We start from the raw sequence: 27,829 nt of genomic DNA, 5'->3' as shown, positions 1-27,829 counted from the left end.
TGCAGAATGGGTACAGTGCAGTACAGCTCAATACATACAATTGTTAAGGGGATGCAGACCAGAGAAAGACTTTCGTCTTGTTTCCACCAGGGTCCCCCATTTCCAATTCATCGTAACATATATGACATACATGACATACAGATAGACAGTACTGCTACATCTATACATTTATGACATACCAGATTTGCAATTACAGTACTGTATTTGTGATACAAAAAGAGTCCAGAAAGAAAAGAGTGTATACATTAGGCGTAGAAACTGTACATTGGATTGGGTAGGTGGGGGTGGGACTGTACATTGGAGGTGGTTGGGGGGGGGGGGGGGGGGGGGGGGGGGGGTAGGAGTGGGGGGGGGGGGGGGGGGGGGGGTTGTGTTCGGACATTTACAGGGGCCAGTTTCGAGTTGCAGTCTCCCTTAGGTGTTTTTTGAGAGTGTTTTTGAAAGTGGGTAGTGATTCACATTCCTTTACAGCTTTGGGTAGGGCGTTCCACATTGATGTGGCATAATTGCGAAACGTGTTTAGTCCCTTGTTTGAGCCGAATCTGGGTTTAACATGATTTGTGGAGCTCCCTCTGGTGTTGTGATCGTGGTATTCACTGACCTTTGGGAAGTATTTAGTCATGTACATGGGTACCTTGGTCGTGTAGTGTATCTTGTAGACAGCTGTACTGTATTGTACCCATTCTGCAATCTGTTAATAAAATGTTCAATCAATCAATCAAAGTTTGTAGTCACTTGAACTGTGAATTCTAAAAGACAGACACTTCTAAAAGCACCCCTCCCCCAAAGACTAATGAATTGCGTCACCTCCCCCTCCCCTAAATCCCATTTGTCCAATCACATTCTATCACCGCTCAACTGTATGCAGCTTAACAATTGTCTGTCTATCGTCATATTTTTGGCCACAAGTGGCGCTGTTGCGAGTTTGTGGTGGCGCTGTTACAACATTTAGGAAATAGGAGCAGAGAAGAAGATCCCGATTTACAGAGCTAAGATCAACAAGTTAACGTTAGCGTAACGAGCGGTGATAGTTGGTCGGCGGAGTGGACGGAGGAAACCATGTGGCGAAGCGGCTGCTGGCTAGCGGCAGGCGCCTGGATGGGGGAAGGAGGAGCGGTTGGGTTGGATTGCGGCTGGACGTGGTCGAAGCAGAGGAGGTTGAGGTTTTCGGAGGAGATGGTGGAAGGACTGTTCCGTGTCGATGGCGTGAGGATGTCGGAAGGGGAGGTAGAGTCGCTCCGTCAGGGGGGTAGCGTTTTGCAGGTTGAATGTTTGGAGTCTGGTCCTGGTGTGCCGGGGCGGTGGTGTCGAAAGCGGGAGAGACTTAAGTTTACTTGTCGGGAGAACTGTTTGATGGGATATGGAGACATGGAGGAGGCTCTAGCTTGGAGGGTGGGCTCTCGCTGTCGTGCTGTGTACCCCCCGGATGGCAAGGTGTATCTGGGGTTTGTTTCCTGGATCGAGGGTGAAGACTGCGGGGTCAAGATTGACGGATATGAAGGGTGTGAGCTGATGGGTATGTCCGCCTTGATGCTCCCTGAGGGAGTGAGTTTGGCGATGGGAGATGACAGTATGGAGTGTGGTTCGGGGGGTGAGAGCGGGGGAGAAGGGTGGAGTAAGGTGGAGAAGAGGGGCAGGGATAGTGGGGGGAAGGGGGTGAAAAGGAAGAAGGGTAGGGGGGATAGCTCGAGTGGATCAGATGGTGAGGGTAGAGCCGAGGTTGTTGCGGGAGTGATTCATGTAGTGGTTAGGTTTGAGGGGGTGGGGGGAGTGAGCAAGTTAGGGTTGTTCGAGCTGCCAAAACTCGTAGGTAAGCAGTTAGGAGAGGTAAAGTATGCTAGAGTTTTGAGAGATGGGAATCTGGCTGTAGGGTGTGTAAGTGTAGGGCAGGTGGAGATGGCTAGGAAGATGAGGAGCATTGGTGGCGTGGGTATAAGGGAGGTAGTGAGAGTAGGGGAGAAGAGGGAGGGGGGATGTAAGGGGGTGATAGCTGGGGTACCGGTCGAGGTTAGCGTGGAGCAGCTGGTGGAAGGGTTAGGGAAGGACGGGCGTAATGGCATAGTTAAGGGTGCAGAAAGGATGAAGAGGGGGGCAGATAGGGTAGAGACGGAGACGGTAGTGATTAAGTTTGAGGGTAAGGTTGTTCCTAGTGTAGTGTTTGTAGGGTATAGGATGTTTAGGGTTAGGGAATTTGTTCAGAGTCCTCTTAGGTGTTTTAGGTGTCAGGAATTTGGCCATGTAGCTGTTTCTTGTAAGAAGGGACAGAGGTGTGCTAGGTGTGGCGGGGAGCATGAATATGGGAAGTGTGGGGAGGGAGTGAAGCTGAAGTGTTGTAGTTGTGGTGGGGAACATAGTGTAGCGTTTAGGGGTTGTGCGGTGATGAGGAGGGAGGTTGAGGTTCAGAGAGTGAGAAGGGATGATAGGATTTCGTATGCGGAGGCAGTTAGGAAGTTAGGTCAGGGAAAGCAAGGTGAGGAAGGAGAAGGGCATTTGGCAGTAAGGGTAGTGCAGGAGGATCAGGGGAAGCAAGGTGTGGATAAGGGGTTTAGGAAAGGGCATTTGTCGGTAGAGGAAGTGCAAGAGGAGAAAGAGAGGGTGTGGGGGGTGAAGTTGGAGATAGTGGCATTTGTGACGAGAGTGGTGAATACTATAGTGATGGTTAGCAGTAGGACAGAGAGGTTAAGGTTAGTAGTTGAGGCGGCAGTATTAGACATGGGTATGAAGGGGTTGACAATAGGGCAAGTAACACAGGAGTTAGGGAAGGTAGGGAAGAAGGTTGGTGTGAGGGATCAAGTAAGAGAGTTAGGGAAGGGGGTGGTGAGTGTTCAGGAAGGCCAGAGTCAGTCGCTGGAGGCAATGAGTGACTCATAGATTAGGTTGGATAGGGTGGTGATGTTAGGGATGGGTTTTGTTTTGTTTGGTGTGTTAGGGGGTTGAATGGATTTGGTCGTGATCTGACATTGAACCGTTGAATAAAGAAAAAGAAGAGGGGAGAATGGAAGACTGGCCCGATTTCCGGGTCGGTAGGTGGCGGTAAATGCCCCATTTATGGTGGCCGTCCGCCGTAAAACACCAAAAAGAAGAAGAAGAAGAAGTTAACGTTAGCGCCGCGGTTTGAAACTTTGAAGGTGAGTGTGTAAACTAGTCAATACGATCTTAAACATGTCACAACAGCAGTCAGTGTATATTTTCAACAATACGTTTGTTTACCAATAGGTTAAAGTGTTTTTGAGTTCGTGTTGGCTTGGCACTGTTTCAACATTTCGATTTAGGTGACTCGACTCAGTCTCGTGTTTTCTGCTACAGCTACAGCTTATCTATCATAATAACGTTACATGTATGGGAGTTTGCAAAGTTTAAATTGTATTAGCTGTTACATTAATACATTGTGTCCTCCTATCTATCTATCTCAAATCTCACTGTCTATCTGCTATGCTTTTATCTTTTACTCAAGTTTATTTGAAATCGAAGACACTCTGACGTCACGAGACCGCCGCCATCTTGGTATGAGGGTAACAAACTGATTTCTACCATCAAATGTGTAAACTGTTAATATGTACCTCAGTTGCGTGTGGGTCAATGAACACACTTGGGTTTATCAAACCGTGGGTTTAGTCTAGATGGAAATAGGGGTCCACGCGCACCCCCCGGAAATGTTTATGCCACCTGATTTTTCTTAATCCTTAAAGTGTCTACTTTCAGAGTCTGCCAGGTGCCAAGCTGAAATAATGTCCGAAAGGCTCAATTTTTAACCCTTTATTGCACCTAACACAAAACCGAAACATTAAAATTTGATGTAGCAAGACTCAAGAGGCATAATCTTTGAAGTAAACAACATACAGAGACAAATGAATGCATTTTCCCATACAATTCTGACCCTAGGAATTCAATGGAATGGTTATTTTTTTGACATTTTACAACATTTTGACTGTATTTCTGGACAAAAACAGCAAACAAATGCAAGAAATGCGTGTCTAACCAACTACATTTTTATTTTTCAAACGCATAGTGAATATTTGTTGACAATCAGTTTTTTTTTCAATCCTCCAACTGTTTATTTGGAAATTATATTGGGTACCAAGCTCAAATAATGTCCCAAAGGCTAGTTTTAACCCTTTATAGCACCTAACCCAAAAATCTAAAAATGAAAATATAATGTAGAAGAGTCATAACTTTTGAAGTAGACAACCAATACATTTACCTTTTCATGTCACTACCAACTTGCTGACCTAAACTACTCATCCTCATCGTCACTGAAGAGATCTTCTAATTCAATTTCTTCCATCTCCAGCTCTTCATCCTCATGCTCGTACTCTCCATCCACTTTACCCACAGACAAAGTTATTGTTGGCGTAATCGGTCACCTTGTCAAGGGCTGCATGCTCTTCTGACTCTGCTCTCTGAGCCAGTACCTCAACAAGAGAAGGAGGGAGGATGGGTCCAATTGCCCAGACCGGTTCCAACACCTCCTCTTCTCCTGTCTTCTCCCAGCCCATGCCTGGATCATGTGGTTTTGGGCTCTTGATTATTGCCTTGTCTGCTCTCTTATAGAAGGCTCGCTGGACATGTGGAATGAGACGGACCTTGGCAGGCGTTCCAGGTCTACTTTTGACTTGGAGTCCAGGACTTTGTCAGCGCCGACCATCTTTCTCATCATTTTCACCCGTACTGTGTCAACTGATGTCATCCGTGCTTGGCCATACATAATGCATGTGAAGCTCTCCATCTCCTCTTGAAGCTCATCAGTGACCATCCAGTCTGCACCAAGCTGCCTGAAAGCTTTGTGGAGTTTACGAGTCTTTTCCAGCTTCTTCAGGGGATTCATCTTGCATTTGCCTTTAAAAGCGCTGATACAGTCCTCCCCAGTAAAGTCGTAGAATCCCAGCAGTGTGCTACAGTAGTCGGGGCCCAGTAATTCCTCAGCAGCAGGGGTAAAGTTGGCATTCTTGGGGAATTTGGGGCCAACTCTTTTGAATGCCAGCTCTGGCAGCGTCTCGGGAGGCGTGATCTTAAGGCTTCTCATCTTGGATGACCTGTCATAGAGAGGAAGGGTCCTTTTCTTGGTGCTCACATGGCTCTCCTTCACTTCTTGAATCATGATTCCCCCGGCGCTGTTTACCACATTTGAACCATGAACGTTGGTGGTGATTCTGTTCAGGTTGTCCCACTCGCTGTGAAAAACAGTGTTTCCCTCGCCAGTGGTGATTTCAGGGGTCATGTTGGTGGACATCTCATCAAAAGCATTGGCCATGGCTGTCTCAAGTTCCATACTGAAGTCGTATGTCTCCGAGTGTCCTAGTCGTGAAAGGATGGTTGTGAGCTGTAAAGAATAAGATAAACAAATGTTTTTTTGTATCAATATCAAATACCTGTATGAAGCATAGTTGAGCAATGACAATGTAGGACCTCATAAGCAATAAGTTAGTTGATCACTCACCTGTTTGCTTCGATAGAGGTGCCGAAGTGTGGCACACAGGAGGATGTGCTTTTGGAGTTTCACTTCACTTGCTGTTAGTTGCTGCTCGACACTAGGGCTGCACGATTTTGGGAAATAATCTAATTGCGATTTTTCGGACAGATATTGCGATTGCGATTATAATTTTTTTTAAGCAGCCCCACAGAGGTTTATTGTAAAATGCGGCTTGCATCTGGCCTACGCGGTGGGTCTGTTCGGGACACAGAGTCTGAACATTTTTCTTTTTACCTGGGAATCGATACCGGTACGGTACCCAACGGTACCTTTTTTTCCCTGTACTTTACTCTCCCTCTCTGAAGTAAACTTCACAACACACAATCTAAAACCCCTTACCTCCCTCTCCCAAACTGTTCCTACAACAATTTTTTTTATGTTGCATGATCATGTATATTTTGTATTATAATTTTTTTTGTGTTTAAATATCAACATTATCTGGCAATCCTCAGTAAATACTATCAAATGAGATATGAGACACGTGCACACACACACAGAAAAGGAGAATTGCTTAAATTATTTTAGAATACTTCAGCTAATGAAGTTAAATGTTTATTATCAACTATCCAGTTCGTTTTTATAGTGCAACGTTTTTCTACATTAATTGAACCAGTAGAGAGAGATGCCCCCACCCCCCCCCCACCCTTTCCTTACTCGGCTCAGATGTTTTCTCTGACTTGAGCAGGGTTAGCTAGGAACAGCTTTCTCAAGCTTCGCACCTTGGGCATGGAATGGGCTACAGGACCATTATCCACTTACACCCCAGTCTCTCTTGGTGAATTTAAATCTGTATTACATAACTTCCTACAAGAAGAATGTTGCTGCTTTCTGTAGTCGGGTCCCAACTGCAAAATTACTGTATTACCCTGTATTATACACTTTTACTATCATGTAGACTATTCTGCTTTGTTTTTGTGTTTACATGTGATGTATTGTATATTGTATACATGCACATTTATTATGTTCTTGTGTGATGTATCGCAAATTTTTATTGCTGTGTGATGTATTGCAAATGTTATTGCTGTCATCTTGGCCAGGTCTCCCTTGCAAAGGAGATCTTGTCTCTCAATGGGACTTCCTGGTTAAAATCTTATTTATTTAATTTTTTTTTAATTGCAGGCGATTTGATAATTGCATCATTACAAATTGCGATTTCGATAAAAAATCGATTAATCGTGCAGCCCTACTCGACACACATCTTGTGTAATCGAATAGACCAGCCTCTGCGTCTTCTCACACTTTTCTTCATCAAGTGTCCCAGTCACCACTGAGCTCAGAAATGGTACAAGATGCTCTGGGAGCAGTTCATCCATTTTCACAGCATCCAGCTTGTGTGCAGTTGGGGGCCATGGTAGCTCCTTTGACTCTTTGAATGCCTTTATAATGTGAGAATTGAGGGTGAGTGCTGCTTCTTGTAGTTAATCAGATGTTCCAAGTTTGTACGCACATTTAACTGCTTCATCTACAGTAATGCTTGAGCTGTATATAAGGTTCAACTCTAGAATATTCACTATGTGCTTTAAAAAATGAAAAGGTAGTTGGTCATACACACGTTTGGTCATTTCTTGCTGTTTTTGTCCAGAAATACAGTCAAAATGTTGTCAAATGTCAACAATAACCATCCCCTTGAATTCCTAGGATCAAAATTGTGTGGGAAAATGTATTTTCGCTCTGTAAGTCGTCTACCTCAAAAGTTATGCCTCTTCTACATTATATTTTCATTTTAAAAAATTTGGGTTAGGTGCTATAAAGGGTTCAAACTAGCCTTTGAGACATTATTTCAGCTTGGTACCCAATATAATCTCAAAATAAACACTTGGAGGATTGAAAAAAAAAATTATTGTCACCAAATATTCACTCTATGCGTATTGTATTGTATTTTTTGTCCAGAAATACAGTCAAAATGTTGTCATGTCAAAAATAACCATCCCATTGAATTCCTACGGTCAGAATTGTATGGACAAATGTATTAATTTGTCTCCATGTTGTTTACTTCAAAGGTTATGCCTCTTGCTACATCACATTTTAATGTTTCGGTTTTGGGTTAGGTGCAATAAAGGGTTAAAAATGGAGCCTTTCGGACATTATTTCAGCTTGGCACCTGGCAGATTCTGAAAGTAGACACTTTAAGGATTAAGAAAAATCAGGTGGCATAAAAAGTTCCGGGGGGTGCGCGTGGACCCCTATTTCCATCTAGACTAGTTTATTTAACATCTAGTTGTGACGTGACGACAAGAGCAGGTTCACAGTAGCGAGGCAGTTTGTAAGCAGTAGTACTACAGGTACGGTGGCTCGTAGTAGACGATAGTCAAACTGGATAATCATTTAGCCAATGATCTACAAAATGCATGCGTTGAGCTCCGTTTTTATTACATGGAATTATAAACAAAAGGTCAAGAGCAATGTGTTTGGTTAGCAGACATGTCCAAAAAAGGAGTAGAGGGAAGCTAAGCTTATTGATCCCTACCCCCTTACATTTATGTTTGTTCTTCCATTAATTTGACTAGATATAACATAATTTAGTATAGGGCTGGGCGATATGGAAAAAAATCATATCGCGATAACGATATGATAATTTTATTTTATTTCTCGATATCGATAATTATCGAATTGTTATAAGTATAAATTTTCTTTTTTTTTTTTTTTTTTAACAACAGATGTTTGTTTATTTTGCAGAAATTCTTTGTCATTGCCGCCATCTTCAGTGTTACATCCCCTCACACTCCAGTTCTCAGGCTGCAGCTGGTTTAAAAGCTAAAGTAAACCGGCTTCTCTGCTGGCTGTGGCTCCAGAGGAGTTGAACAGTTCTGGCTCTGCTAGTTTATTTTCGATCTTTTGGCGCTTTTTTGGTGGACAAACCACCGCACTGTGACTCGTGACTGGAGTCTAGTTCTGCTAGCACACATAGCCTACTGTGTACAGATGGTTTCAAAATGTATTTTAAATTAGAAAGCAAACAAAATAAATGGACAAGAGAGAAATAAATCTGAATTTGGTCAGTATTGTCATTTGGACAAGCAAAGCCATTACTTTAAGTTGCAGGCAAGAAAGACAAGTCTGTCCACTGTCTCTGGTTTTAAAACTGCCCTGTTGCAGGTAAAAAAGGAAAAAAAAGATTTTTCGATTTTTTTTAATTTTGATATTCGATATCGATTATTAAAATATATCGCGATATTTATCGTTATCGTTATATCGCCCAGCCCTAATTTAGTATATTACAATATAGAATATACTTTTACTTATACCGGTATTTAAAAGAGAAAAATCAAATAAAATTGATTCACTTGACAGCAGTGAATATAGTACAGCACTACATAACACAATATAACATAACTTTGTTTATCCTCATTACTCATTTCTGTATTTCTCTAATGTGTGTTTTTTTTAGCTGCTTTTTAAATTGTGCTACATGTTTACTCAGTTTGATGTATTCAGGTAAATTATTCCACAACTTCACTCCACACACCGATATGCACATGCTTTTCAGCGTAGTGTGTACCATTTGTTGTTTAAGATTCCCTCTCCCTCTTAAGTTATATTCTCCTTCCCTGTCTCTGAACCATTTTTGAATGTTGCCTGGGATTAGTTTGTATCTGGCTTTGTATACAATGAGGGCAGTTTTTAAATCCACTAGATCCATACATTTCAATGCTTGTAGCTTTATAAATAAGTTATTAGTGTGTTCATAATATCCTACATTGTTGATTATTCTTATTGCTTTTTTTGCATGGTGCATATTGGCTGTAGAGTGCTTTTGTAGGTATTACCCCACACCTCCGCACAGTAGCTCATATAGTCATATACCATAGGAAGAGTGTACAGTACAGTGTATACAGTGTTTTTTGGTTTAGAATGTGCCTTATCTTGCATAAAACACCAACACTCCGTGCCAATTTAGTCCTGACATATTTGATATGAGGTTTCCAGTTGAGTTTGTTCACAGTATCCATAATTTCATTTTTATCCGTTTTTCTCAAGAAGATGGTACTTGTGTTTCGTTATATAAAATAATTAGAAACACCTCCCCCTTGTGGCGGGGTTATCTCCTCTGCCAGTTTACATTAACAAAGAATCTGTTGAATCTTTCTGCCACCTCATTTTTCTTACTTACTGACTTTCCCTCATCTATAAATTAATCTGGAAAGCCAGAACTGTTGATTTATTTCTTAGAATTGAGTTTCGAACCTGTCCATCTCACAACTGATGTCTCTACAGGTGTGTGTGCGTGTCGTGGTGGCTTGGGGCGCAGCGACACGAGAAGGCCTGAGCTCAGTGTTTTGGGCACATGTAGTGATGCAAGATATATCGGCCGCTGATATAATATCGGCCGATATGGCCGTTTCTTTACACATCGGTATCGGTCCGATATCAAGATTGGGCCGATATAAAAAATTATTATTTTTTTTTTTACATGTTTTGGCCTTAAAGGGGAGATGAAGCGTTAAACAATATGAGCCTAGTTTGTTTGTTGTGTACCTTGGGTAAGACATGGTCCTATAATCAAATGTGAAATCCTGCTTATTTGTCTGAAAACTCGTATTCAATTTAATATTTAATATATTTATTATTGTTGTGAGAGTAAGAATGCTTAAGTGCCTGTAGTAAACTGTGCCGTACTGTGTTTAAGCCAGAGCAGCAGACGGAGGACCTGTTGGTTCTGACCGAGTCCTGGTTCTGCCTGCTGTCCCACCAGCCCATAGACATGTTCCGGGGAAATCAGCACACAGCCTGAGCTGCACTGTGGGGCGATGAGCATATTCACTGAGTACTGAGCACAATGTTGCCACTGTCTCCTCCATAGACATATATAAAGACTAGATGACTCACTGGCCAAGTTAGTAGACAACATTGTCCTAATAAATTAAATGAGTCATAAATCTTCAATCGCAGCAGGGACCTCAACAGGGGCCGCACCATTGTGCAGGGCTGGGGGTTTTCAGCACATTTTATTATCATAAAATGTGTTTCTTGATATGAAAATGTGCTTCTTGATATGAAAAGTATCTGACTGATGCACCTAAATTATGTATTTCTGTTTGTCTCAGGTGATGTGATTACTCAACAGTTTGGGGACTTTCTGTCTGTTGAAGCAAGAGATAACGGCTTCCTCGCCTACGGGAAGGCTGGGTCCTGGTCCTGGCCCAGCTCATCACAAAATCCAACACCCTCAGGAAGCGCCAGAGAAAAGATGGTGGAACTAAAAATGGTTGAAGCAGAATTGGAGAAGAGGGCCATAGAACTGCGATACATGCCCCCCACATGACATTATATACATTGGAGAGTATATACATTTGAGGGGGAAGAAACTGTACATTGGAGGAGGTGGGGGTTGAGTAGGTGGGGCGGGGGGGGTAACTGTTCATTGGAGGGGGTTGGGTTATAGTCCAGTCATTATAGGCCAGAATTAGGCTAAACCTAGGACAAATTGCAACATTAGCAAACTCAACTGATTTTGTATCCTCAATATGTCTTTAGTGAGAGAAAAAAAGTCCCAAGGAATCCCATCATGGGAAATGTGTTTTTTTTCAATGTTTTGTTACCCCTATAGTCCAGTCATTATAGGCCAGAATTAGGCTAAACCTAGGACAAATTGCAACATTAGCAAACTCCCTCAATATGTCTTTAGTGAGAGAAAAAAAGTCCCAAGGAATCCCATCATGGGAAATGTGTTTTTTTTCAATGTACTTGATTGCTGGCAGGATCACTGACGACACTGTCTTTCAGAGATTGTGACGCGTTCAAATTTTGAGGTAGCTCAAAAGTAAAGATACCATTTGATTCTAGACAACCTCGGGTTTCCAATGAGACCAACCATGTCATGTTACCTCATTGGAAAGGGGGCTACATACCTAATTATTCAAAGTTAAGATGATTTTTTTTGGGGAGGGAAATATGGCCATCACCATTTTTCAAATGGTCCCTTGGCCTTCTACCTCAATATATGTTAATGATATGGGTTACATGGGTACCTACAAGCCTCCCCTATACAGACATACCAAATTTATGTTAAGCCCATGTAGTTTTGTGCAAGAATCATGTAGTGTTTTGCATGCTGTACAAATATGTAGTTTCCGCCTATTATAAAAACCCCCATCTCCATGGACCTATCCCCACGGACATAAACCCTTGAGCCCCATCCTCGTGGACTGAGCTCCACAGAGCCTATCTACTAATATTCCAAGAAGAAAAAAATGTCTTTATCAAATGTTTTGATTAGTTCTAGCGTGTATGCTAATTGGTGCATATCAAATAAGATAATGTGTGATTTGCATGAGTAAACAGAATAATTCAATGAAGTTGTGATTGACTTTTTTTTCTTGTCTTTGTGTGTGTAATCAGCTTGTGAGTTTTTATAGTGATATCTAAAAGTAAAATTTTCACCACTGTTATAATCGATATGAACATATATAGGTCGTTTTCAAAACTTTCCCATGATGGGATTCCTTGGGAGTTTTTTTCCCTCACTAAGGACATAATGAGGATACAAAATCAGTTGAGTTTGCTACTGTTGCAATTTGTCCTAGGTTTTTTCATATAATGACTGGACTATTAGGACATTTACAGAGGCCAGTTTCGAATTGCCGCCTCCAGTAGGTTCTCCTTGAGAGTGGTTTTGAAAGTGGGTAGTGATTCACATTCCTTTACAGCTGTGGGTAGGGCGTTCCACATTGATGTGGCATAATGTTTGTTTGTTATGTTTTAATAAACATCTTTGGACCATGTGTAAATTTTTTATTCAAATACAAAAGTCTGGTGCAAATTTCGCTTGAATACGCTCATTGGAAATACATTTACTGAACAAAATGTTGATGTGTTCAATAATTATTTCCCCCACTGTACACTGCTATCATACATAGTTATATGGGTTATATGCAGGTGTATAAGTAGGTATATAGAATTATTATGGTTATATATGCTGTAAATATAAATTAATACTCTTGATTCCAGTCCAGTTCTGCTTGTGGAGCAGACCTCAATCACACTAATCTGTAAATTCAACTAAATTTATTTATTTAATAAACATTTATATGTAAACATGCCAGATTGTAGCTATAAACTCATTTCCATCTACAAACTTTAACACACTTGGGTGGTTACTGTATAAAGTAGTAAGTCACTGGATGGTAACCTGGTTACTGTATTATTAAAAACGGTAAGTCACTATGGTGAATATTAGGGATGTCCGATATTATCGGCCGATATCGGCAGTAAAATGTGATATCGGAAAATATCGGTATCGGTACATTTTTTTCTTTTCTTTTTTTACATTTATTTAACCTTTATTTACCCAGGCAAGCAAGTAAGAACCAATTCTTATTTGATTTATTGTCAAAAGTATGCATGTTGGTTTAATTCAACAACAAGAGATATGTAATGTTAATTTTTACTTTTTTAATTATCATATTTTGCACAGATAATGCTTACATTTAGAAAGCCTTTTGAATGCATCCAGTGAAATTATTAATTACCTGAAATTATTCCGTTTTTTTGGGGGGAAACCCTGCATATATCGGTATCGGTTGATATCGGTATCGAAATTAAGAGTTGGACAATATCGGAATATCGGTATCGGTAAAAAAGCCAATATCGAGCATCCCTAGTGAATATAAAACGTTAAGTGGATGGTTACTGTATAAACGGTTTCCATCTAGTCCCTTTGCAGGTTGATGTGAACACAAAACATGCAAAGAACATGCAATACAAAGATAATAAACGTACATACTAATTGTGTAGTAGTTAGTTATTATTGTATTAATATTCTACAGTATCGGCAGATCGCTGCCATCTCAAATGAATCTTCTGTACATCCCTGCAAGAAAGCCATTGAGAATATATATAGTGTGTTATTTAATTTCTTTAATCCATATGTGTTGTCTGGAAGCACTTTGCCGTATTCTATTATAATATTTTTTTTGTTTGTGTTGTATGTTACATACGTCTGGTGGCAATCAATTTCCCCATTTGGTGATTAATAAAGTATATTCTCTCAAATCATTTTCAATTCTCCGTTTTCTATCAACAAATCTCGCATATCCTTGTCAGACAGATTGCCATACATTCTAACAACTTCAGCCATTTCTCTACTATACTACTGTAACGTTGAATCTTGAGACGCAACTATATTTGAACGGAACTGCAAACTTGAACCACGGCCGCTGTCCGCCCCGCCCCCAGACTTCAGAATGACCCAATCAAATGCGCTCTGTCATTGAAATGCAAATACCAGCATCTGCGTCATGTACCACGCCCCTAGACGTCCGCCCCCAGACGTTGCTACTCATCCCAGCTAGTTCATTCGCAGGTTGCGAATGAACTAGCTGGGTACCCAACTAGTTCATTCGCAGGTTGCGAATGAACTAGCTGGGTACCCAACTAGCTCATTCGCAAAATGATCCTTGCGAATGAACTAGCTGGGTACCCAGCTAGCTAGGTCATCTTTGCGAATGAACTAGTTGGGTACCCAGCTAGTTCATTCGCAAAATGATCCTTGCGAATGAACTAGCTGGGTACCCAGCTAGCTAGGTCATCTTTGCGAATGAACTAGTTGGGTACCCAGCTAGTTCATTCGCAAAATGATCCTTGCGAATGAACTAGCTGGGTACCCAGCTAGCTAGGTCATCTTTGCGAATGAACTAGTTGGGTACCCAGCTAGTTCATTCGCAAAATGATCCTTGCGAATGAACTAGCTGGGTACCCAGCTAGCTAGGTCATCTTTGCGAATGAACTAGTTGGGTACCCAGCTAGTTCATTCGCAAAATGGTCCTTGCGAATGAGCTAGCTGGGTACCCAGCTAGCTAATGTGTCAGCTAGCTGGGTACCCAGCTAGCTCATTCGCAAGGACCATTTTGCGAATGAGCTAGCTACTAGCTGAGGCAAAATTTGGTGTAAAGCCTATGGGACAAAGCCGGCTAGTTAACTAGCTAAGACACGTGCTACCTAGCTAGCTGGGTACCCAGCTAGCTGACACATTTGCAACCTAGGTAGTGAGCTAGCTCATTCGCAAATGTGTCTTTGCGAATGAGCTAGCTAGGTACCCAGCTAGCTAGGTCATCTTTGCGAATGAGCTAGTTGGGTACCCAACTAGCTCATTCGCAAAATGATCCTTGCGAATGAACTAGCTGGGTACCCAGCTAGCTAGGTCATCTTTGCGAATGAACTAGTTGGGTACCCAACTAGCTCATTCGCAAAATGATCCTTGCGAATGAACTAGCTGGGTACCCAGCTAGCTAGGTCATCTTTGCGAATGAACTAGTTGGGTACCCAGCTAGTTCATTCGCAAAATGATCCTTGCGAATGAACTAGCTAGGTACCCAGCTAGTTCATTCGCAAAGACACATTAGCTAGCTGGGTACCCAGCTAGCTAGGTCATCTTTGCGAATGAGCTAGTTGGGTACCCAGCTAGTTCATTCGCAACCTGCGAATGAACTAGTTGGGTACCCAGCTAGTTCATTCGCAACCTGCGAATGAACTAGCTGAGATGAGTAGCAACGTCTGGGGGCGGACGTCTAGGGGCGTGGTACATGACGCAGATGCTGGTATTTGCATTTCAATGACTTGATTGATTGATTGATTGATTGATTGATTGATTGATTGATTGATTGATTGATTGAAAAGTTTATTAACAGATTGCAGAATGGGTACAGTACAGTACAGCTCAATACATACAATTGTTAAGGGGATGCAGACCAGAGAAAGACTTTCGTCTTGTTTACATCAGGGTCCCCCATTTTCAATTCATCATAACATCATAACATCATAATAACATAACATCATAACATTCATTTAACGTTATGCAGTGTTTGTGAATGTTAAATGTGGGGAATGTTTGTGCTGCTGTGACACATTAAGCCTTGGCTCACCCTTGAGTTACCATATTGTGCTTCCTTTATGTTAATAAATATCATTTTTGTTTACAAACCTGGTCATTTTGAGTTACCATATTGTGCTTCCTTTATGTTAATAAATATCATTTTTGTTTACAAACCTGGTCATTTCTGTCAACCAATGAGCTGACAGAACCACCCTCCACCCCCAAACACCCTCTGCTCCGCCCCAAAACAGCCCTCCGGTCCACCCCCAAACACCCTCCGCCCCCAAACACCATCAGCTAGCTGGTTAACCAACTAGCTCATTCCCAAAATGGTCCTTGCGAATGAGCTAGCTAGCTACCCAGCTAGTTGATTCGCAAGGACAACCTAGCTAGCTGGGTACCCAGCTAGCTCATTCGCAAAGACATATCTGCAACCTAGGTAGTGAGCTAGCTCATTCGCGAATGTGTCTTTGTGATTGAACTAGCTGGGTACCCAGCTAGCTAGGTCATCTTTGCGAATGAGCTAGTTGGGTACCCAGCTAGTTCATTCGCAAAATTGTCCTTGTGAATGAGCTAGCTAGGTACCCAGCTAGCTAGAAAATGAGAATAAATGTTAAAACGGCTTGCCATACTACTACTACTACTACTACTACTACTACTACTACTACTGCTACTGCTACTGCTACTACTACTACTGCTGCTGCTGCTGCTGCTACTGCTACTACTACTACTACTACTACTACTACTACTACTACTACTACTGCTACTACTACTGCTGCTGCTGCTACTACTACTGCTGCTGCTGCTACTGCTACTACTACTACTACTACTACTACTACTACTGCTACTACTACTACTACTGCTACTACTGCTGCTGCTGCTACTGCTACTACTACTACTACTACTACTACTACTACTGCTACTGCTACTGCTACTACTACTACTACTACTACTACTGCTACTACTGCTACTACTACTACTACTACTACTACTACTACTACTACTACTGCTACTACTACTACTACTACTACTACTACTACTACTACTGCTGCTGCTGCTACTATTACTACTACTACTACTACTACTACTACTACTACTACTACTACTACCACTACTAATGTTATTACTCATCATACTACTACTATTATTTATTGTATTTATATATATTTTTTATTATTATTATTATTATAAACGTATAGGAAAATAAAGGTGGTTCAGCTCGTCTGGGGTTTAAATGAAGTAAACAGTCTTCTTCCTCTGTGGCGTCTGTCTGTCCAGGTGATCTTGGCTCTGAAAGACAGACCGGACCGATCGGCCAAAGCACGGCGCGGCCTGACCCTGTCGCTTCAGCCTCTCCGAGGGTTTGATTTTGACTCACTGCTGAGCCCCCCCACCACGCCAGACACCCTGTCTGGCCCCGCTCCCCTGCCTGGCTCCGCCCCCCTGCCTGGCCCCGCCCACCCACAAAAGCCTCCTATGGAGAGGGGTCTGATGAGGGAAATATTTGTGTAAATAAAAGACTCCGACACTATAGAGAGGCCAAGCCCCCCCTCTTCCGCTAACCACCATGGGACCCTATTTTGTAAAAAAAAAATAATAATAATTTTGCAGTAGTCGATGGAGAGACAAATCATTTTTGATTTGTTTGAGTTGTGCCATGAATTACACATTATAATGTTTGTCAATTTAAAAGATAATTTTGCAAGGCAAGGAAGTTGATTGACTTGCAAGTTAGCTAACATTATCGTTAGCTTCCGATGCTATATAACGTAACGTTAGCTATAGCTGACAATTACACTTTTAAATTGACACACGTCATATACAGTATGTGCAAATTCATGGCACACAATTTCAAACGGGATCCAAAAAAAATATATATTCTCGCCATTGACAACCGTTCATATTTCTTGCCCCGAAATAGGGTCCCATGGTGGGGCCCAGCAGCAGGGGGGAGGGGCGTCGCCTCTCGAATAGAACGTTCCAGAAGAATTCCATTGCGCGGGGGGGGGGGGGGGGGGGGGGGGGAACAGCTTTGGCCCCAGTTGACTCACACGATCACACTAAAGGTATGTGTAGTGATGACACGTGTTCACCCTCTCACACCGCGTCATGGTGGCGGTGGTCAGCACAGGCCGACCCTCACAGCCCCAGACGCCACAGCCCAAACCAGGACCTCTAAGCCAGCGGGACGTCCAGCTGCCGCCTCTGTTTATTTACACACTGGTACAGTTCAGTACAGTACTGGTACAGTTCATAGTATATTCCACTGACGTCTCCTGCCCGACAACATGGCGGCGCCACGGCTGATTGGCCTTCGTTTCAATGATAATCGCCTGTTGTTTGCGTTTGCGACCAAGATGTCTGCCATTGAATAATACTATGAAGACAGCCGTTTTACTGGCAGCAGTGGGAGGTTTATTAATATTCACCCGATGTCGTTTTCCTGCCCCGTCACATGGTGCGCACCTTGTCTCGTGTGTTTTGTCCCGTCGTCCAGTTAGCCGTGGTATGAAACCTCTACTGCTGCTGTTGTTCAGTGTCTCAAAACAGGAGCACATAAACACGTGTGTGACGTACACTGGTCATTGGAAACACCCGGTATGATGGCTGAGAGTATGGATGAGATGGGTGACAGTGTGGATGAGATGGTGACAGTGTGGATGAGATGGTGACAGTGTGGATGAGATGGTGACAGTGTGGATGAGATGGTGACAGTGTGGATGAGATGGTGACAGTGTGGATGAGATGGTGACAGTGTGGATGAGATGGTGACAGTGTGGATGAGATGGGTGACAGTGTGGATGAGATGGTGACAGTGTGGATGAGATGGTGACAGTGTGGATGAGATGGTGACAGTGTGGATGAGATGGTGACAGTGTGGATGAGATGGGTGACAGTGTGGATGAGATGGTGACAGTGTGGATGAGATGGTGACAGTGTGGATGAGATGGTGACAGTGTGGATGAGATGGTGACAGTGTGGATGAGATGGTGACAGTGTGGATGAGATGGTGACAGTGTGGATGAGATGGTGACAGTGTGGATGAGATGGTGACAGTGTGGATGAGATGGTGACAGTGTGGATGAGATGGGTGACCGTGGGGATGAGATGGCTGAGAGTATGGATGAGATGGTGACAGTGTGGATGAGATGGTGACAGTGTGGATGAGATGGGTGATGGGCGACAGTGTGGATGAGATGGGTGACAGTGTGGATGAGATGGTGACAGTGTGGATGAGATGGGTGACAGTGTGGATGAGATGGTGACAGTGTGGATGAGATGGTGACAGTGTGGATGAGATGGTGACAGTGTGGATGAGATGGCGACAGTGTGGATGAGATGGTGACAGTGTGGATGAGATGGGTGACCGTGGGGATGAGATGGCTGAGAGTATGGATGAGATGGTGACAGTGTGGATGAGATGGTGACAGTGTGGATGAGATGGTGACAGTGTGGATGAGATGGGTGACAGTGTGGATGAGATGGTGACAGTGTGGATGAGATGGTGACAGTGTGGATGAGATGGTGACAGTGTGGATGAGATGGTGACAGTGTGGATGAGATGGTGACAGTGTGGATGAGATGGTGACAGTGTGGATGAGATGGTGACAGTGTGGATGAGATGGTGACAGTGTGGATGAGATGGTGACAGTGTGGATGAGATGGTGACAGTGTGGATGAGATGGTGACAGTGTGGATGAGATGGTGACAGTGTGGATGAGATGGTGACAGTGTGGATGAGATGGTGACAGTGTGGATGAGATGGTGACAGTGTGGATGAGATGGTGACAGTGTGGATGAGATGGTGACAGTGTGGATGAGATGGTGACAGTGTGGATGAGATGGTGACAGTGTGGATGAGATGGTGACAGTGTGGATGAGATGGTGACAGTGTGGATGAGATGGGTGACAGTGTGGATGAGATGGTGACAGTGTGGATGAGATGGTGACAGTGTGGATGAGATGGGTGACAGTGTGGATGAGATGGGTGCTACAGACCAGTTATATCTGTCCACACATTGTATTGTTCCTGAAGACACCAGACCTTGCTTTCAGTTAGTAGCCTAAGTTTGTACGTGTTCGTAAAGAGCGACCTAACCCCTGTACAGTAAGGTCCTACAACTAATTTGATCATTTGCCAATATACTGAAATTTAGGACGTAGGTTGAGTGTTACTTCACAGGTTTAAATGTGGCGGACCTGATGTTCATTTGAAACAATGATGTTGTTGCCTAGCAACTAGGGGTGTAACGGTACACAAAAACCATGGTACGGTACGTACCTCGGTTTTGAAGTTGCGGTTCGGTACGGGTTTTTTCGGTACAGTGAGGGAAAGTTTGGCTTTCCATGTTCCACTCAGGGGTGATGTAGTGTGCAGTAACTAATTGTACTTGTAGGGCTGTCGACGAATATTCTATATTGAAATTAATAATCGACTTGTAAAAAAGAAAATAATAATAATTATTATATTAGATTGTGGAAAAAAACAGCTCCCGGTGGGCGGTCGTTAGTGGTTAACATACCGTTGTATTCGTTCGGTACACTACACAGCCGTTCGGTACGGTACGGTACACACTGAAACGGTTCGGTACGGATACGTGTACCTTTACACCCCTACTAGTAACTGAAAATAAAATGGTCTAAATTAACATTCAAGTATCACATTATAAGAATAGGATTCCTTGCCATATTAATTGCTTGGCGGCATAGTGTGGTAGGAAGCGGAAAAACACCCTTCCACCATAGTCCAGGTAAATCAATATAGCTGACGTTACCCAGCTGGTGTAGGCACCTCTTGTGTGTGCCATTCTAGTTTATTTGTGTTTTTGTTTTTTATAGTATGCTATTGTGAATCCCAGCCAGTAAGTACACTTTGGTCTGACACGTCAGACCCATGGAAGGCTATGTAGCTCGTGTAGTCCTCAATGAAGACATTTTATGAAATATTATACTATTCTCCATTCTGCTGGATCCCCCTCCAGGGCCCCATTGGGGGTCCCCAGACCCCACATTGAGAACCACTGTAGCTTGTGTAGCCTTCAGACCTGCAGAATGCTATGCAGCTTGTGTAGCCTCCACATGGGTGTGATGTGTCGGACTAACTACCCCTCTACGCACTTGTCTGACTACCGGATGTTACGAGTGTGATTACTACCCTCACGTATTACCCAGAATGCCTCGTATTATATATAAGACCCGGAGCTTAAATGCTTGTCTTGTTTGTAAGATATAAAAAAAAATATATCCTATTTGTAAGATTTCTATGAGTCAATGTTGCATCACTCGACAGATGTTTTATTCTGTATTTTTCTAACTGCTTGTTGCTCAGATGGAAAGATTAAATTGTTTACACACATTGGAAAGTTGTCTGCTGTATTTGATTTTGTGTGTGAGAGAGAGCGAGCGAGATAAAGAGAGAGAGAGATAATCAGATGTGCATATGAACCTAGAACCTGTTTGAAATGGAAGCCTGTTACAGTACACATAATGTTTATTATTATACTGATATGGAATGGGATGCATAATTCCTGGTTTCAGAATTTCACTCGTGTCACTGTATCATATATTGGGTAAAGCTTAGAGAGACAGACAGAACCTAGGCTGTATATAGTAACATTACTGGCAGTACTGACAGTGGTTAACACTGTCGCCTCACAGCAGGAAGGTCCTGGGTTCGATTCCCGCTTGGGGACCAGGTTGGCGGGTTGCCAGGTACCCAGGTGGGGGGGTATCTCCCGGGCCTTTCTTCTGTGTGCAGTTTGCATGTTCTCTCCCCGTGCTCTCGGGGGAAAAAACATGCAGAACAGATCGCTAACGCTGTCGCATCCCTGACGCAGACGGACAGGAGCACTTGGATTGGTCCCCGGGGCGCGGCCCACACCGCAGCCCTCGTCTGCTCCCGGCTGCCCTTGGGGGGGGGGGGAGGACGACGGGATGGTCAAGCGCAGAGAGACATTTCATCTGCAACCCAATACGTGTGTGTGTGTGTCGCCCATCTTGCATGTGTGTGTTAATCTGCATGACAAATAAAGACTTGTTCTTCTTCTTCAGAACCTAGACTGTATCGTAACATTACTGGCAGTAATGTTACCCCCAACACCCCCCCACTCCACCCACCCAACCACCTCCAATGTACAGTTTCCACCCCGCCTACCCAAACCCCCACTCCACCTACCCAACCTCCTCCAATGTACAGTTTCTACGTCAAATGTATATACTCTCTTTTCTGGACTCTTCTTGTATCACAAACAATACTGTATTTGTAGATCTGGTATGTCATAAATGTATAGATGTAACAGTACTGTCTATCTGTATGTCGTATATGTTATGATGAATTGAAAATGGGGGACCCTGATGTAAACAACACGAAAGTCTTTCTCTGGTCTGCATCCCCTTAACAATTGTGTGTATTGAGCCGTACTGTATTGTACCCATTCTGCAATCTGTTAAATAAAAATGTCAATAAATCAATCAAGTACTTCAGAACCTAGACTAAAATGTTACTGGCAGTACAAGCTTGTGGGTAGCTCCACAGGGTAGTCCTACAATGTGAACATTGTAATTACACAGAGACTTCTGGAAATGGCATGTAGTACATGGGGCGGACCTTCCTACAGGCGATATAGGCGGTCGCCGGAGGGGGGCGCCAAAAAGAAAAAGAAAAATGTTTATTATTATTATTATTATTATTTTTTTTTTCTGTGCAGTTTTCGCGCCCCCCTCTATATCGGCAACCATTATTTTTACATAAAAAAAATTCTAACATAAGGGAAAATGAGCCAAAAATCTAAAACGGTCGGTCGGTCTGAGCCTCAGCTTTAGGTGTTCACAGTCAGAACATGCTAGAGCGCTGTGCATTGATGGGTATCGGTCAAGTGTTTATAGAATTGAGCATTGAGGAAAGAAAGACTAACGTTAGAGAATGGTGAATCTCGCCTAGGGCGCCAAATGTGCTAGGTCCGCCCCGTACATATACAGAGCATGTTTTTAGTTCGGTCACTTCTTGACAGGGGATGATGCTGCACTGTTTCCTTCGTCATCCCTCTAGTAGCCTACTCCCATCTCTGCTCGCCTCTCTCCTGCCCCCCAGTGGTGAAAAACCCGAGGCCAGTCTCAGTACCAAACAGGGTTGATTGATTGATTGAAAGGTTTATTAACAGATTGCAGCAGAATGGGTACAATACAGTACGGCTCAATACACACAATTGTTAAGGGGATGCAGACCAGAGAAAGACTTTCGTCTAGTTTACATCAGGGTCCCCCATTTTCAATTCATCATAACATATATGACATACATGACATACAGATAGACAGTACTGCTACATCTAGATACATTTATGACATACCAGATTTACAAATACAGTATTGTTTGTGATACAAAAAGAGTCTAAAAAAGAGAGTATATACATTTGACAAATAAACTGTACATTGGAGGAGGTTGGGTGGGGGGGGGGGGACTGCTTCCTAAGGATCCTATGTTGCAGAGAGCGGAGGCGGGAGGGTGAGGGAAAGGGTGACCGGTCAGCAGGGGGGAGGGTGAGGGGGGGGGTGACCGGTCAGCAGGGGTGTTGGAGATGATGTGTGCCTAAAATTGTGCTGTTTGTTTAAATGATATATACCAGGGTTTTTACATTGTAGAGTTCTGGCTATGAGGTTTTTGAACCAATGACCCTTAGTTTGCTTTAATTAGCTCTGTAAAAATATATTGTTGGCAAATGTGTTGGATTGTGGACATTTGTATTGGTATGTGCTGTTATCTAATGTGTAACCCTTGTTTTGTCTCTTCCCCACTCCCTACTGTCTCCTGCTCTCTTAAAATGGCTACCTAGGGTCCTATGTTGCTGAGAGCGGGGGCGGGATGCTGAGGGGAATGGGGATTTTTATTTGAATTTGGGAAAAAGTATTATTGTTACATTTGGGATTTGGGTTAGCTTGTTTGTAAATAAAAATATAATTTGGTAATAGGGTAGAACCCTTATCTTTAGGGGGAGGGTGTGACGACCCCCACTCTACCTGCAAATGGGGAGTCTTCTGACTCAGGCCATGTCCTCACGTATATATGGATCTTTTGCCAAACGCACATTTTATTCCACGATTGGGCCTCTCATCCCACACGTAAAGGGTGTTTTCAGAGACATAAACGGAGACTTTCTTAAACGCATTTTAAAGTGAAGATTTTCCAAAATATCCGTTCAGTGGATCCGTGCAGCCACTACTGTAAACGCATAGTCTAGATAAACGATGACGCCACCGCTCACTACGCATGCTCAGACTGTTGTTCCGTCCATGGCAATACAATAGGCGCCCGTAGCCTTGAAGCGCACGGAGGCAATAAGATGGACAGCGCCTGGTGCTGAAATGTCATTCAAACTATCCTTACTTATATATGCGACGGCACGTGAACAGTACAATGCAATTAATGAATGTCTTGTTGTAATTAGTATATATATAGTTTGCGATAAGGACTCGCCATATTTAGTCTCAGAATCCGTTGAATACAATTGACATTGGCTTGTTCAAGATGGATTTCGGTTTGCCTCGACTAGTAGACGAGAGTAGCCGAGTGAAGCCGGGGGAGGAGTTAAGAGGGCGGACACTGCCGATTTCACGAGAGCCCCTCGCCTAGTCTCGTGCGGCAGATACGCTTTCACGTCACCACACACACATTACACACCTGTCCAGCTCATTATAATGCGATGGCCGTGTGCAAAATTAGATCAGATTCAAATGTACAGCACACCATATACTGCTATAGTGGAATATACTATTCATATATACCATAATATATACCATCTTGTTGCGCGCTCCTGGCCGCACGCACACACAACACACTGCTGAATAATTCTGTTTTGCATCAATATATATATGTATACTGTGTATATTGAGGCAAAACAGAATTATATATACAGTATTGAGGCAAAACAGACGACGCATGTGTGTGTGTGTGTGTCTGACAGCTTGAAGTTTATCATGATCATTTTTACGATGAATTGAAAATGGGGGACCCTGATGTAAACAAGACGAAAGTCTTTCTCTGGTCTGCATCCCCTTAACAATTGTATGTATTGAGCTGTACTGTACTGTACCCATTCTGCAATCTGTTAATAAAGTTTTCATTCATTCATTCATTCATTCATTCATGATGATATGATGATAACGCATAACATAATAAAGTTTTCAATCAATCAAACGTCTCATAACTCCCTGGCTGTCACATGGCTGGTGACTGACAACTTTTCTGAGCCAATAGGCGCTTTGCGCGACCGTAGCAAGTCGCTTCCCAGCCGGGAGCAGCCGGCTGAGAGGTACTGTGGCGCCTCGCTCTAAAGGCTGCTTGTGGCTCGCTCCCGCGGGAGTTCCGCGCCTCGCCTCGCCAGATTTTCAGAGCAAATCGGACAACATTCTAACCGTCATGCAACGCGCTTGGCGAGGCAGTAGTCAAACCTGCGCAGATCTGCGTCCGCCTATCCCATCTTGAACAAGCCTATCTCTCCGTCGCCCAGTGCGCAGAAGTAAAGCATTAAATCGTGACATATCTAGATTGGTTGTTTCCTCTGGACTGCATCTAATCCACCGCTATATCTATCTATTTATTATCTACTGTATGTATGTCAATATAGCCAATGGAAATGCTAGGAGTAGTGAAGTGGGCTGGGTGAACCAATCATTTCTCTGTCGTCCTGACCGCTCGTATACCACCATGGTATTAGGATATTGCTTATCGCCACCTGCTGGCCCGCATGCTTGTTGGAGCAATTCATATGCGTTTATGTGTTTGTGTCTGGACTGTGGTGTGGACGGGGATTTTATTTTAAACGGAGCCTGAGAATATCCGTTTGGCAAAAGATCCATGTACGTGAGGACATGGCCTCAGAGAGCATGGTGGAGTGGGCAGGTCGTTAACCCAATGACCCTCACCTGTGCAGTGCAGAGAGCTGCCTGCACACACAGTATATATATGTTCCCCTTGTCTAACCCTTCTGTCTGCGTCTCCCATCTGCTTTCCCACTTCAGACACCACAGGTTGTATCAGCCACCACGTGGACCATCTTGGGATCCTTATCCATTCTGATACATACCTATTTGTTTATGTCATTGTGCTTTTGTTGTTTAATCAATTATTGTTTTTAGATAGGATTAAATAAATAAATCGTCTTTGTTAAATTGAACTCTCATGTGTTGACTTCCTTTATATGACAAACCTCTTATGGTTCGTCATAACTCTCGTCTGTGAAGAGACATGAGAGGTGTAGAATAAGTGGGAGGCCTCGGCTGCCGGTGAAATACCACAACTCTTATCGTTTCCTCACTTACTCGGTGAGAGATACAGTACTGCTACATCTATACATTTATGACATACCAGATTTACAAATACAGTACTGTTTTTGTATTACTATAAAAGTACTATACTTTTACTGTACTGTACTATAAAAGTATAAAGAAGGATTTGGTTGTTTTCCTATTTTCTCCAAAGATGCATCGTCATGATGCAGCCATGCCATGATTCTAATAAGATAGGGCCCCCCTCCCCCCCCCCCCCCCTGGCTCCAACCGCGCATGCTCATTGACTATCGCGTGTCAATCAAACGACGTCACGATGACGCTAGGTTGTATGCCCGGCCCCGGGTGACGTCATGATGACGCTAGGCCCCGCCCTCGGGTGGTGTGTTCTGAAGAGTCACGTTGCGCTGCAGCAGCAGAACAGAAGCAGAACAGACCGAGCATCCTCTGAGACCACAGCACCTCTCTCTGCGAGCACCCCATCTACCGACAACAGGTGAGCAGGAGGCACTTTAGACACGACGTCAGCCTTTAATTAACCATCCTTTTATTCGTTGTTGATTTTATTTTACCTTTATTTATCCAGGCAAGCAATTAAGAAATTCTTATACAAAAGCAACTTTAGCCTTTTGTGGGAAGGGGGGAGGCTGTAACAAAAACAAGGTTATGTACATGCATACATTATAATACAAATACAAAATGACAGTAGCAGCAATAGTACACAAGGACGGCAATACATAAGGGAGAGAGAAGGAAAAAGAGAAAGGAAGATGCAGAATATGAAGAGAAGGTTGATGCTGCTATTTTTTATCCCCGAGCCTTATTACCTGCTGTGTTTCAGTTGATCAATGTGGCTATTAAATGTTATTTCCAATGAACGTCCCCCGTGCGTGTGCGCAGTGTGTGGCCCCGTTAACGTTACCGACCGACGCAGCAGCAGCGACGGAGGAAACTATAATAATCATTATTCGTGTTATTATTCATCATTATTACATGGCGTTTTCACATTCGCCGAAATGCTTGCTTGTGATTGGTCAATAGCCCCCGACAGCGGTGAATTATTTTTCGATAACCACCCGGTGATTATTGTTTTTCGCAGCTGGAGCAATCAAGCCCCAATCAGACACACAGTTTCAGTGCAGCCAATCGGACACACCTGTCGGGCTGCCCGCGATAATAATAATCACTTTATTTGGGCTGACAGAGCCACAGAACAACTGCGATTTGTCAAATGAATTAGGTATATTGTTAGTAAGTTAGCCATGTAATAAGCGGGATAATGTATAGCTATACTCGGTCATCATCGCAAAATAATTGACCTTCACTGACGTTTAAAACACCTCGGCGAGGCGCCTCGGTATTGTAAACTCCGTGTCGGTCAATTATTTTGCGACAATGACCTCGTAGCCATACATTATCCCTTACTCATCTATTTCACGCTTCCATCATGTCGTGATCCATCTATACTTGTTGTTGTTGTGTGCGTCACGTGTTTAATTAAAGCTGCGTTTATTCATCTGGAGAGACCGTGTGATGGTGGGATATAGTTTCTATAGAGATGGAGGGGATGGGTCACGTGGGTGGGTCCCTGCTCCGTGGCACGTAGACCTGGTGCTGTGTGTTTGATTGATTGATTGAAAACTTTATTAACATATTGCAGAATGGGTACAATACAGTACGGCTCAATACACACAATTGTTAAGGGGATGCAGACCAGAGAAAGACTTTCGTCTAGTTTACATCAGGGTCCCCCATTTTCAATTTCATATAGACAGTACTGTGATGGATGGATGGAGGACTCGTCGTGCCCGTCGTGTTATCATTATTATTATTGTTATTATTATAGATATCTTTGGTCGTGCCATGGGCGCTAAACGCTAAACCTACCATCAGCCAACCAATTAAGTTGCCAAATTCCTAAACTCATAATAATTGTATGAATCGCAGTCCATCATGAGAGAATAGCTGTGTGTAGTGTGTAGTGTGTGTGCGTGCCTGTGTGTGTGCCTGTGTGTGTGTGCGTGTGTGCGCGCTTGCGTGTGTGTGTGCCTGTGTGTGTGTGTGTGCGCGCTTGCGTGTGTGTGTGCCTGTGTGTGTGTGTGCGCGCGCTTGCGTGTGTGTGTGCCTGTGTGTGTGTGTGTGTGCGTGCCTGTGTGTGTGTGTGTGCGCGCTTGCGTGTGTGTGTGCCTGTGTGTGTAGTGTGTGCGCAGGGCAGGCATGCGAGGCTGATCCTCTTAGCGGCTGAGAGACCAGAGCATCCAAATATA

General features: G+C 43.4%; 2 protein-coding genes and 1 long non-coding RNA gene across 3 annotated transcripts in view; all 3 read left to right on the top strand.

Annotated features, from left to right (window-relative positions):
* LOC311233915 (ribosomal protein S6 kinase-related protein-like) overlaps positions 1-16,793 on the top strand; it is a gene marked incomplete at both ends in the record, with an annotated part of 105,570 nt that extends 88,777 nt beyond the window's left edge. Inside the window, one exon of the mRNA XM_084338371.1 lies at positions 16,560-16,793. Coding sequence (XP_084194497.1) covers positions 16,560-16,793 — 234 coding nt within the window. The remainder of the gene's footprint in view (positions 1-16,559) is intronic.
* On the top strand, positions 3,093-10,784 carry LOC311233908. The gene is made up of 3 exons (XR_014620042.1): positions 3,093-3,128; positions 3,455-3,512; positions 10,516-10,784. It is a non-coding gene; the product is annotated as an uncharacterized lncRNA (long non-coding RNA).
* Positions 16,794-25,928: 9,135 nt separating the features above from the next.
* aldocb (aldolase C, fructose-bisphosphate, b) overlaps positions 25,929-27,829 on the top strand; it is a 29,256-nt gene continuing 27,355 nt past the window's right edge. The window contains exon 1 of the mRNA XM_084338369.1: positions 25,929-26,058. The gene's annotated coding sequence lies outside the window, so the exon portion shown is untranslated. The remainder of the gene's footprint in view (positions 26,059-27,829) is intronic.

This window comes from Notolepis coatsorum, assembly GCF_963971535.1.
Source record: "Notolepis coatsorum genome assembly, contig: SUPER_8_unloc_1, whole genome shotgun sequence".
NCBI classification, from domain to species: domain Eukaryota; kingdom Metazoa; phylum Chordata; class Actinopteri; order Aulopiformes; family Paralepididae; genus Notolepis; species Notolepis coatsorum.
Note: the sequence above shows the minus strand (reverse complement) of the source record. Positions and strands in the feature narration are given on the sequence as shown.